Genomic DNA, 13,436 nt, shown 5'->3' on the forward strand with positions numbered 1-13,436 from the left:
TGTGCATTGCGTGTGCATGTGCGTGTGGAGGGGCTGCTTTAAGCCATAGAAATATTCTAATTTCATTATGAACAGTTGGTACTTTCCATACTTTCTTATTCCTTTTGTCTTTACATTATTGATTATTATCTCCTGGAAATGACATCAAAAACTTGGTGTTTTATTCATAAAGATTGACGTAAATGGTTTGGCAGCTTAGCCATTAAATGTTATCCAGGATGTGGGCATTAATGGGTTTTGTTGTTGTTGTTGTTGTTTGTGTGTGTTTTTGTTTTGCTTTGTTTAGTTTGGGAGGTGAGTGGTAACTGGTGAGAGAATTACTTTGGGCTGAGAGGCTTCATGCACCCAACCCAGGAAGTCCATAAACATTAGCTCTTAGATTGCTCAGTAATTTTGGAGACGGGCATTCTTACCATCTCCACTTTGGAATGAGCAAACAGACTCAGACTTTTAAGCAACTTGCCCAAGGTTGCACAGTTTGTCATGTGCCCCAGAGACCAAGCCCTTTCCATGATGCTGCGCTTCCTCAATCAGTAATGCGAGGTGTCTGGTATAAAAGAAGCATGGGATTGCCGGCCGGCTGGCGTGGCTCAGTGGTTGAGCATCAACTTATGAACCAGGAGGTCACGGTTCGATTCCCAGTCAGGGCACATGCCCAGGTTGTGGGCTTGATCCCCAGGAGGGGGTGTGGAGGAGGCAGCAAATCAATGATTTTCATTATCGATGTTTCTATCTCTCTTTCTTCCCCCTTTCTCTCTGAAATCAATAAAAATATATTTTTTAAATAAAAGAAACATGGGATTATTTATGAAAAACTCAGACCACCCTTCCTACCTATTCTACCTCTAAATTTGTAATTAGTAGGACAAAACTTGGGTTGGAGTAAGATCAAAAGTCAACTCAGATTTGAATTTTTTGAGTCTGTTTCTGTCTGGAATGTATGCATTTTGTCTCTCCATTTTCCTAAAATAAACACATATGGGCATATGAGTGCAGAAACATGCACACACATCCACACACCTATTTCTCATTAATGAGTATTGATGAACTCTTACTATGTGCTAACCATTGTGCTAAACTTCAGGGAGACTTAGTTCCTAACTTCTGCAACTTGTGTTCTGAAGAAGATGGATGAGAGAAAACAACTGGAACACACACACACACACACACACACACACACACACACTCCTACAGGGGCAGGATGTCAAACATATTTCAGTAGATTGCAGACTGCATTCATAGAATAGCAGATTTTCTATAAATACAGTTGTCCTCAACTTTGTTCTTGGAGGCAAGATTTAGTAGGCCAGGCCTAAAACACATGCAGGTCTCTGTATTAGAAAATTGTATTACCAGGGATTTCTTCTGGATGCCAAACTTCATTGCATTGAAAATTTTATTAATTCTACTTGCCCGAAAGTTCCAAGACTTGGTGACTAGATGAAGGTCTATGAACATTTTCTGGGTCCATTTTTAAAATTCTGTGTGCCAGAAGATGTTTAAACCTTCTTCATAAGACAGGTATGTTTTTATGTGAAAGTTCTAACTGAACCCGACTTACTCTGTTTTCCAGGAAAACTTTTTGAAGCAGAACCCTACAACATGCATCTGGGACAACTGCCCTTGACGCTTTTGGCGCTTATGTGTAGGGACACCTCGGGTAAGTCATAGCAAGGTTTTGCTGCTTGTTTTAGGAGGTGGCTATAGAAGATGCTGAATTTATTAAAGTTAGAGAGTGATCTTAAATTTAGAGAGTTGCCTAATGTTTTGGTGTCTCTGCTCTGGCACAGAGACTAAAAACCCACAGGAGTGGGATCAAATAAAGAAACATATGGGTTTATTGGAAAGAAGAAAAGGTGGTCCCCGAGTTAATGTAGAGAGAGCAGAGTGTGAAATCTTGCATCCTGAAATAACTTACATTTGTCTGGATGAAAATCTGCTTTGTGTTGTTTGAAACTGAATATGTCACAGATGACTTTTTACTGACCTTTAGAACATTTTACACAAGTTATCTCCTTCCCAAATGAAGGCAAAGATCCATGTTCATAATTTAGGGAATGAAGGATTTTCATGGGAATACCTTACAAATATTAAGGAAAATATTCCAGTCAGAGCAACTACTAGTATATATGAAAGACACGTCTTAGGTCAGGGAAGTCAAGGAAGCTTTATAGCAGGTATCGAATACCAATTTTAATATATTAGCAGTGACTGCTTGATGACTTTAAAAAAATATTTTAAAATGACTTTTAGAAAGAGAAGAAAGGAGAAGGAGAGAGAATCATCCACATGAGATGGAAAATTCTATCAGCTGCCTCCTGCATGCCCCCTACTGGGAATTGAGCCAGCAACCTGGGCATGTGCCTGACCAGGAGTCAAACCCGCCCCCTCTCGGTAGGTGGGATGCAGCATCTGTACCTGCCACCACGCCCTCCAGGGCAGTGGCTGGGATGCAGCATCTGTACCTGCCACCGCGCCCTCCAGGGCAGTGGCCGGCTGAGGGACTGGTTGAGTGCAGAAGCCCCGCTGAAGTCTCTGGCTTTCTGGCGTCTTCTCTATGGAGACGCCTCAGTGAGGATGTTTTCGGGAAGGTGTGGCAACCCTGTGTCTTCTGTGGCTTCCCGTATGAAGAAGTTGTCGTGTGCAACACTTTCTTTTAAAAGATTACTCTGCATGTGCCTGCCTCCTGGGGTGGGGGGTCAGCCGCTGCCCTCCTCGTTGGGAGGGCCTGTTGGTATCTCTGCCCTCACTTATGTTCTGGAAATGCCTCCGTGTTGGGAAATCACCTCTGTCACCATGTGTTTGATTTTTTCTTTTCTTTTGCTAATCTTTTGAAGAAACCTGTACTGCACGTCTTCATATTAATGCCCTTGAAGGGGAACCTTTCTTTCTGAAATATTGCCCATTTTCTCCTGGGCATAAGAATGAACCAAACACCACAAAGTGGCTCAAAAGCAATGACTCACGTGGAGAAGTTGAGCTCCGCTCCAGCAGTTCACCCAGAATGACTTTGCATGATTATGTTTTGGAGTTTTGGCCAGTTGAGTTGGATGACAGTGGATCTTACTTTTTCCAAATGGGGTGAGTATCCTTTCTCTTCGTGTTAGTGTATTTCACGGCACTCCAGGACTTGGTTCAGCAAAACAAATGGACAGTAATCTGAAGGGTCAGATAACCCAAGCATTTTTTTTTCTCCTACTCTTCGTACAATAAGAAATAAATACTTCGTTATTGAAAAATTAAACTAGATATTGCCCCTGTGTTTATGTTCTTAGTGGTCTTAATGAAATGAAGACAACGAAAGGAGATTACCTTAAAATTGTTTCCTTTTAGGGTATTCTTGCCAGAGGTAAGTGAAGGCTGAGTGGCATTCATTCTCAGATTCAGCCAGGCCTGCTGGCTAGAGCCGCTGGTCAAGCGGAACGCGTGGCTGGGCTCGGACGGACGTTGTGAGCATGAACAGGGGCAGTGCCTGCTCCTGGCAGTGTGCGTGCGGGCGGCGGGGTGATGGGTGTAGATACACCCTGGTCTGGTTCTCAGGTGTTTGCTGAGGGCCGGTGACAGTGCGTGGAGGAGGTGTGCATGGCAGTCGATGACAAAGCTCTGCCCAGGGCCGGGGGAGGGGCACACCGAAGGGCCTGGCACAGCCTTCTCCTGGCCCCAAGCGGGCGAACCCCCAGAGTCAGAACATGTCTAGGAAAGGAGAGAACTGGCTGAACGTGCCAGCTGCTGAGCTCGCTCTCTTAACCTTTGCTTGATGAGACGGGAGGGGAGTACCTGGAGAAGGAACGTTCTGTGATGGGCGTTGGTGAGGACATGGAGGTCCGTGTTTGTCAATTACTTTGGCGATCTTATATATGTACTTAGGTATCTATGTGTGCATGTATTTTATAGAGATTTGACACCGACCTACAGGAAACGGCTCAGGGCCGGGGGAGTGGTGATGGTCAGTGTCAGGAGCACCTGGAGTGAGTCCTGCTCGGATGGGCGTGGCGAAGGCAGGGTGAGAGGTCCCAGGGAAGCGTAGCGTCACTCCTGCGGTTTTAGGGAAGTGAGGTCACTTGGTTTGTTTTTACATAGAGGCACCCAAGAGTCAGAAAGAAATTCAAGAACTCTTGTTTTTTAACCAATGAAATGTATGTGACCTTTTAGGAGACATGATTCCAGAAATGAGTCACAGCTGGACTTTTCACAGTAACGTAGAGTGAACACTGGCCATCAGGGCGAGAAGCACTGCTCCCTGAGCCTGGGCAATGAAGGCAGCATTTGAACGAACAGGGCAGAGAGCACGGGAGGGGCCCCACCTCCCCCAGCGCCACTCATAGACGGACAGGGACGGGGGCATGACCTGTCTCCAACACGGAAGGTGGAGAACACAGCCTGCATTAGGGAGAGAAGTGGGATCATCAGAGGTCGGATGGCAGAGGGGGGTGCGGACCAGGAGGCCAGGAGGAGACGGCAGCCCAGGCGCTCACGGGCTGTGGTGCTAAACTCTGAAGGGGAGTGGAGGCTGGTGAGTGAGATGAGACTAAGCGATGGTGGAAAGAGCAGGCTTGACAATGGCTTTGAAAGTAAGTGGGAACCTTGAAAATACAGACTTTCTGAAGGTGGTACAACTGATGTGTGTGCACGTGGCGGCGGGCGCCTTGTAGGTGAGTGAGGCCTGTGGTTTCTGTGGGACATGTCGGTGTGGACCTCACTCCTGGATTATCCCCTTAGAGCTGCGGCCTGGCATTTCCAGGAAACGCTGGCTAGTGGTCACATTCCTCTGGAGACGGACACTCCACTCCTGCAGCGAAATCCCTGCGTCAGATAAGTTCTAAGGAGGAAACCCAGTGAGAAGCAGGATGCAGGAGCGTCCTTGATGTCAGTCAGTCGTGAAGGCGGAGGGAACAGCGCCCGCAGATCAGGCGCAGGCGCAGGCCAAGCAGTGGTGGGCTTCGCCAGGACCTCGGGCTGGTCTCTTCAATCCCTCTGTGTCGCCAGGGGCGGTTCTCGCACCAGGATGACCTGCCCTGACAGGGCTGTGGGCGGTCACCTTCTGGGTCGGGCTCAGCTGCACGGCCCCTTGGAGCTCCTGGAGGCACAGGGCGCCCCTTGTTTCAGCACCGGGCGCCTGGGGCGCGGGGCAGCGGCGGGGAGGGCTTACTGAGTGATAGGGCCGAGGGCTGCAGAGCAGGAAACAGTCTGACCTGAGAGCAAGGGGAGGTGTCATCAGCTTCCCAGAGAGATCCGGACACAAGCCTGCCCAGGGCAGCGGGCCAGCAGGGAGCACGGCCACGCGGGAGAGGCCCCGCAGCTCCACACTGTCCTGGCCGCTGACCCCTCCTGTAACCCCAGGACGAGGAAGGCCTGCCCGCGCCCTCTGCTCCCAGCCCAGCTGATCCTGTATAAATTCACACACAAGGGAAGGGCCAGGCTCACACTGATGGTCATCACATGGTCTTTTCCAAACACTCCCGGCCTTTAGGACCAAAGGGATAGGTGTGCCTCCTGGCCGATGGCCTCCCAGGCGTGTGCCGCGGGAGATGCTTAACTTACTTGAAGGCTAGCTTTCTCACTAAGGAAAGTCATCCCGCGCCACTGGACCAGGGGTGCCAGTGGTTCCACTCAGTGCAGACTCTAGGGGAGCCGGGAGCGCCTCCTTGGGCACAGACTTTTCACACACACAGGGCACCTGTTGGATTTGGTATAGGACTCTACATACTGCTTGCACAGTTTAAGCAAACGTTAGATTGCAAACAATTTTCTTCTAAAAACATTGCAAAATTTCTTTCTTTTAGATTTCTAATTTCTAATCAGAAGGAACAACAATATCTATTCAAATAAACGTCTGCTCAGTGAGGCACGTCAGTGCCAATAGGATCCGCTGAGGGCAGCCCACAGTGAGAGAAGAGCGTTGGGCTGAGCGGCCCTGAGAAATCAGACTTTCAGAAAGCAGGTTCGGGGCCTCAGGAAGACATCGCCCCCTCCTGTCTCGGGTTAAGAATCCCTGAACTTGTTTATCGCCCAAATCGTTGATGTTTTAAAAATTTCTGGTCTGCAGTAGGCTGTGTGTGTGTGTGTGTGTGTGTGTGCGCACACGTGTACATGTGTGTGCACACATGTGTGCGCTTTCAGGTCTGCTCAGGTTTATATTTTTCCCCGCCTTCTACCCCCATCCCATGACAGTTAAATTTCTTGCTACGCTGAACCTAAAAGAGGCAGAGCAGAGTTTGGGCATCAGTAAATGAGTCTCTTTATACAAAAATAGGAAAAAAGTTTTGTTGCATTGGTTACTCAATGATGGTATTTGCAAAGTCCCTGTACTAATTATAAAATACCTTTAAACCTTTCTGTCATAGAAATCATACTCATGAATGGAGACTAAATGTCATCAGAAGAAGTAAACACAACTGTTTTACTGAAAAACAAGTAATTAGTAAAACTGTGGAAGTTGGAAAGGCTTTGCAGGTGGACTGTAGCCATAGTTACTATCGAAACCTGATCAACAGAACGGCACTGTACAAGGTAACACTTTCAAAACGGTTTAACTTCCGACCTGGCAGAAAAGACAAAATTCCAAATGGGGGTCTGGTGGCTGTGGAGCATTTTGTTCTCGGGACATATAAGCTGTGTGACCTCAGGCAACTCACTGGCCCTCTCTGAGTGAGGTGGCCCCTAGGGCTGCTGTGATGAGAGCCTACACATGAGGCATGGGGCACAGCTCCTGCCTGATACTAAGGTTCAGTAAATGACAAGGCTTCCTCTCTCTTGTCTTTCATTAGTTTGTCTTCTTTTTCAATAAATTAATTTTTAGAAATATTAAAGATTTTTATTTTCCTCTTCCACACATACTTAAAATTTTAAATTCTATTATATACACACTAGAGGCCCAGTGCATGAAATTTGTGCATGAGGAAGGGGGTCCCCTCAGCCCAGTCTGCACCCTCTCCAATCCAAGACCCCTCAGGGGATGTCTGACTGTCGGTTTAGGCCCGCTCCTGGGGATCAGGCCTAAACCAGCAGTCGGACATCCCTCTCACAATCCAGGACCGCTGGCTCCTAACCACTCACCTGACTGCCTGACTGATCACCCCTAACTGCCCCCCCCCCGACAGCCTAATCACTCCTAACCACCCCCTGCCGGCCTGGTCGCTCTCAACTGTCCCCCTCCCCACCGGTCTGGTTGCCCCTAACTGTCCCCCACCAGCCTGGTCACCCCTAATTTCCCCCACCTGCCAGCCTGGTTGCCCCCAACTGCACCCCTGCCAGCCTGGTCACCCTCAACTGCCCCCCTCTGCTGGCCTGGTCACTCCTCACGGCCCTCCTGCTGGCCTGGTTGCCCCCAACTGCCTCCCTGATGGCCTGGTCACCCCCAACTTCCCCCCTGCTGGCCTGGTTGCCCCACACAGCCTGCTGTTCAGTTGTTTGGTCATCCCTCACTAACCCCCTTGCCAGCCTGATCGCCCCACGCAGCCTGCTGTTCGGTCATTGCTGTGAGGGCATCCTGACCAATTACCCTTTTATTAGTATAGATTTTTCTGATTATGTTAAGTTCATTTTATAAAATTGGAAGGTAGAGAAATAAATAGGAAGATAGCAGAAATAACTTATAATCCTATCAGCCAGAGACATTTTTTCCCTGTGTAAACATCTTTTTTAAAAAGTGGTATTTTTAATGGCTTGTATTTTTCTTTATTCACTAAAAATTATATTGTGATTATTCTTCCATATCTTTAAACATTCTTCTGACATGAGATTCCATGTGTATGTCCTTGTACCTGACTAATCCCCTGTTATGGACATTTGTTAGTTTCTACTTTTCACTATTATTACTAAGACTAAAACAAATATTATTCCTGTAAGTCTTTGAGTGTATATATGATTTATCCTCTAACCCAGGGGTCCTCAAACTTTTTAAACAGGGGGCCAGTTCACTGTCCCTCAGACGGTTGGAGGGCCGGACTATAGTTTAAAAAAAAACTATGAACAAATTCCTATGCACACTGCACATACCTTATTTTGAAGTAAAAAAACAAAACAGCAAAAACACCCGCATGTGGCCCGAGGGCCGTAGTTTGAGGACGCCTGCTCTAACCAAATCCATAAACGTGGAATTATTGGATCAGAGGCTAAGAGCAGGTGTGTGCCTTTTGACACACAGTAAACTCCGTGCCAGGGGTCAGGCCAGCTAACCCCTCCTCCCGCTTTGGCCACCACCCTGGCGGCTGCTCAGGGACCTCTAAACAAACCCCTGACATGCCAACCTTCTGCCGCTCTTAGCAGTCCCCCCACTCTTCTCAATAACACATTAAACGTTTTTTGTGTATTAATTGCATCTTTGTCTTATTTCTTTTGTGGATTGTCTACTTTCTTTGTCTATTTTCTTCAGTTAGTATACCTTTTACTTGTTAAGCTATAAGAGCTCTTTTAGACAATACTATAGAAATTATTATATAGAGATATTTGTATACACTCACATGTATATTACATATACACATGCATTTGTACACTCACATGTATGCAAATACAATATACACACATACATAAATAACATGCATGCACACACACAACCCAAATTATATTATTTCTGTCGAAGCACAGTGTGAAGGCCGTGGTTGCGTTGCGGAGCTGAGAGAGGGTGGTCTGAACAGAAGACCTTGGGAAAGATGAAACCGATTTCCTAGGAACTTTTGTTTGTTCCTTTTGCGTGAACACTGTTTACTTGTGTTTTTCAAGGACAGCTCTTATGCAAAATGTTTTCCAAATGTCTGAGCCAGTCTGCAGTGGACTTGACCCCATTTCCTGCCGAGCGTGCAAATGTTTGCAGCACATGACATGTGAGGCTCAGCGTGTGGGGTCCCAGCAATCCCCACATGCAGACAGTTAGCTTAGAGGATGGAGCTGGGGGTGCTCTTAGCTGGACAGAGGACCTCAGGGCTCAGTTTCACAGCCTGTTTGCACATCGTGACCTACTTGAGGGAGGGGAGCACGGAAGCTGAATCAGTAAACAATTGACGGGAAAAGGAAGAGTCGTTGATATTTCAACATGGCCAGGGCAGGGTCAGTTTGAGTTTATAAACATTCGGTGTCCACAGAAGCAATCCCTGCCGTGAGGCCACGTGGGTGCCTCCCAGCCCAGGCTGCACCCTCTGCCAGGTGCCACCAGCTTGGCCGCTTTGAGAGGAGCTGCGGGGACAGGGGCACGCAGTCAGGATTAGCAGTTCAGTTCCTGTTTCCCCATCTGGTTCTGAGATCGCTTCATAACCTGCCTCTGAGTGAAGAGGACTGCCAAGGTGGCGTTCTCGCTGCTGTTAATCCCTCTGACATAGATGGAAGTGTGTGATGCAGAGGCGTGTGCGTGCGTGTGTGTGAGATGCAGAGGCGTGTGCGTGTGTGCGTGTGTGTCCTTGGACTTGAATATTCTCCATGCATTTCCAATCAGGCACTGTCTCCTGGTGCAGGACATCAAACGGGGTGTCTGCTAAGTGCTCAGTCCTCAGAGTCACCTGCTCCCGTGCCCCGCCCCTCCCCCTGTCATGAAATAGAATTATGTAAAATTTTGAATTTTTATAATATAACATTGCTTTTACCTAAAATATTTTAACTTGCTTTTTAAAAACAGAACTGTGAAAAGATAGAGAACAATAAAAACCCATCTTTAAAGAAGAACGCAGAGTTTAAAGACCAGGGATATTACACCTGCATGTTTTTCCTTCATCACAATGGAAAACTATTTCATGTCACCAGCACCTACAATATAACAGTAGTTGAAGGTAAGAGAAATTTTAGATTTGGGAGGAAACAAATGTATCTTAGCAAAATAGACTATTTTTTCTCCTAAAGCAGCACAGGAAGCCAGAGGCAAGCTAGTGGGTCCTGGGGCCACACACTCCTTCAAATGGAAGGCTCCCAGCCACGGGGCTGTGCTCACTGTGCCTGAGATTCTTGGGGAAGGGGGGGGGTGTAATTAAAGTTCATAAAGGCGAACCTCCCCTGAGCCAGTTCCCTTATTTGGTATTTGAATAAATTGTGGGGTCTTTTATTGTTAAGCATATGTTTTCCCACAACAAATATTTATTAAGGATGCCTGTATTTAATAACCTCTGAGCACTGGGAGGGCCGGGAGCAGGGAAATAGGAAATGGAGTGAGTAACATACTCTCTGCAAGAACCCGATTGTAGTCAGGAAAGGTGATGAGCCTCACAGAGCTACACACAGGGGTGAAGGACGCCGATCGCCTCACAGTCAAAAACCTGGGGATGACTTTTGGTTTTCCCAAAACTCAACTACTAATAGCTAGGTCTTGGTGAGCAGCCTTACCTAGAACACATATCTGTATGTCTTATGCATTGTGTTCTGTGTTCTTACAATTAATTAAGCCAGAGGGAAAACACTTTATTAAGAAAATCCTAAGGAAGAGGAAGTGCATTTGCTGTATTTAATGAACAAGTCTGCATACAAGGGGCCATGCAGGTCAGACCTGCATTGTTCAAGGGTCACCTGTTCATGAGCCTGGAGTCATCCAGGAGGTGTTCAGGGCCTGGAGGGAGTGAGAGTGAAGACAGGCGAAGGGGGCTGCGCCCAGTCCAGGCGCCGGGCGTGATGGGCGGCAGGAGGCAGGAGCTTGAGGAGAGGGTGCCAGGAGCCAGGCCTGGGGCGGGAGGGTGTGCTTTTGGAGATGATGGCTCTCGGTCTGGTTTATCATGGACCCAGTTGCATATAGTGGAAAAACTCAGGCCTGGGCTTTTGAGTGATGGAGGCCTTAGAGGTGACTTAATTAAACTTTCCCGGGGAGGCTATCCTTCGCGAGGCCCAGGACGGCTCCTCCAGTGCGTCTGGGTAATGACCATGGACACCACCAGGTCACAGAGGCCCAGTTTGTACTACTGGGTTGTTGAGAGTCATTTTCCCCGTTGAGTCCAACATGCCTCATGAGCCTCTCTTCAGTGGCACACTGATGGGCTGGCCCCTCCTAACGTGTTTCCCCTCGACATTCCTCCGCGCCTTCTGTGAGACTCCTGTGCCGCCGCACTCCACAGGCAGGGGCACCCGGGAAGCAGAGCTGCTGGGCTGCGGCCACAGGTTCCTCTTCGCATTGACTATCCCCTCACGTAGCTGTGCTCCATACACTGCTCATGGTTCAACTGCTACACGCCCATGTCCCCTAACAACAGAAATTACTCAGCCATTGGTTCTGAAAGTCGGCAGTCCAACATGGTTTGACTGGGATAAAACCAAGGTCTGAGCAGGACTGCGTTCCTGTTGGAGGTCATGGGGGAAGTAGGTTTCCTTGCATTTTCCAGTTTCTAAAAGCCACCTGTGCCCTCACCTCCTGCCTCCTGCATCTCCCACCTGTGCCCTCACCTCCTGCCTTCTGCATCTCCCACCTGTGCCCTGACCTCCTACCTCCATCTCCCACCTGTGCCCTCACCTCCTGCCTCCTGCATCTCCCACCTGAGCCCTCACCTCCTGCCTCCTGCATCTCCCACCTGTGCCCTCACCTCCTACCTCCATCTCCCACCTGTGCCCTCACCTCCTGCCTCCTGCATCTCCCACCTGTGCCATCACCTCCTGCCTCCTGCATCTCCCACCTGAGCCCTCACCTCCTACCTCCTGCATCTCCCACCTGAGCCCTCACCTCCTACCTCCATCTCCCACATGAGCCTTCACCTCCTGCCTCCTGCACCTCCCACCTGTGCACTCACCTCCTGCCTCCTGCATCTACCACCTGAGCCCTCACGTCATGCCTCCTCCATCTCCCACCTGAGCCCTCACCTCCTGCCTCCTGCATCTCCCACCTGTGCCCTCACCTCCTCCCTCCTGCATGTCCCACCTGTGCCCTCACCTCCTGCCTCCTGCATCTCCCACCTGTGCCCTCACCTCCTGCCTCCTGCATCTCCTACCTGTGCACTCACCTCCTGCCTCCTCCATCTCCCACCTGTGCCCTCACCTCCTTCCTCCTGCATCTTCCACCTGTGCCCTCACCTCCTGCCCCCTGCATCTCCCACCTGTGCCCTCACCTCCTAACTCCATCTCCCACCTGTGCCCTCACCTCCTGCCTCCTGCATCTCCCACCTGTGCCCTCACCTCCTGCCTCCTGCACCTCCCACCTGTGCCCTCACCTCCTGCCCCCTGCATCTCCCACCTGTGCCCTCACCTCCTACCTCCATCTCCCACCTGTGCCCTCACCTCCTGCCTCCTGCATCTACCACCTGTGCCCTCACCTCCTGCCTCCTGCATCTCCCACCTGAGCCCTCACCTCCTGCCTCCTCCATCTCCCACCTGTGCCCTCACCTCCTGCCCCCTGCATCTCCCACCTGTGCCCTCACCTCCTACCTCCATCTCCCACCTGAGCCCTCACCTCCTGCCTCCTCCATCTCCCACGTGTGCCCTCACCTCCTAACCCCTGCATCTCCCACCTGTGCCCTCATCCCCTACCTCCATCTCCCACCTGAGCCCTCACCTCCTACCTCCATCTCCCACCTGTGCCCTCACCTCCAGCCTCCTGCATCTCCCACCTGTGCCCTCACCTCCTGCCTCCTCCATCTCTCACCGGAGCCCTCACCTCTTGCCTCCTCCATCTCCCACCTGTGCCCTCACCTCCTGCTCCCTGCATCTCCCACCTGTGCACTCACCTCCTGCCTCCTCCATCTCCCACCTGTGCCCTCACCTCCTGCCTCCTGCATCTCCCACCTGAGCCCTCACCTCCTGCCTCCTGCATCTCCCACCTGTGCCCTCACCTCCTGCCTCCTGCATCTCCCACCTGTGCCCTCACCTCCTGCCTTCTGCATCTCCCACCTGTGCCCTCACCTCCTACCTCCATCTCCCACCTGTGCCCTCACCTCCTGCCTCCTCTATCTCCCACCTGAGCCCTCACCTCCTGCCTCCTCCATCTCCCACCTGAGCCCTCACCTCCTGCCTCCTGCATCTCCCACCTGTGCCCTCACCTCCTCCCTCCTGCATGTCCCACCTGTGCCCTCACCTCCTGCCTCCTGCATCTCCCACCTGTGCCCTCACCTCCTGCCTCCTGCATCTCCTACCTGTGCACTCACCTCCTGCCTCCTGCATCTCCCACCTGAGCCCTCACCTCCTACCTCCATCTCCCACCTGTGCCCTCACCTCCTGCCTCCTGCATCTCCCACCTCTGCCCTCACCTCCTGCCTCCTGCATCTCCCACCTGTGCCCTCACCTCCTGCCTCCTGCATCTCCCACCTGTGCACTCACCTCCTGCCTCCTCCATCTCCCACCTGTGCCCTCACCTCCTGCCTCCTGCATCTCCCACCTGTGCCCTCACCTCCTGCCTCCTGCATCTCCCACCTGTGCCCTCACCTCCTGCCTCCTGCATCTCCCACCTGTGCCCTCACCTCCTGCCTTCTGCATCTCCCACCTGTGCCCTCACCTCCTACCTCCATCTCCCACCTGTGCCCTCACCTCCTGCCTCCTGCATCTCC

The 13,436-nt window shown here is 50.5% G+C and overlaps 1 protein-coding gene across 1 annotated transcript in view; it reads left to right on the forward strand.

The window, feature by feature from the left end:
• The window catches only part of IL18R1 (interleukin 18 receptor 1), a 42,758-nt gene that overhangs the window by 2,691 nt on the left and 26,631 nt on the right, over positions 1–13,436 (forward strand). Inside the window, exons 2-5 of the mRNA XM_079791904.1 lie at positions 1,574–1,660; positions 2,838–3,081; positions 6,345–6,510; positions 9,608–9,758. Coding sequence (XP_079648030.1) covers positions 1,603–1,660; positions 2,838–3,081; positions 6,345–6,510; positions 9,608–9,758 — 619 coding nt within the window. The 5' untranslated portion in view covers positions 1,574–1,602. The remainder of the gene's footprint in view (positions 1–1,573; positions 1,661–2,837; positions 3,082–6,344; positions 6,511–9,607; positions 9,759–13,436) is intronic.

This window comes from Cnephaeus nilssonii (assembly GCF_951640355.1).
Source record: "Cnephaeus nilssonii genome assembly, chromosome: 15".
Taxonomy (NCBI): Eukaryota; Metazoa; Chordata; class Mammalia; order Chiroptera; family Vespertilionidae; genus Cnephaeus; species Cnephaeus nilssonii.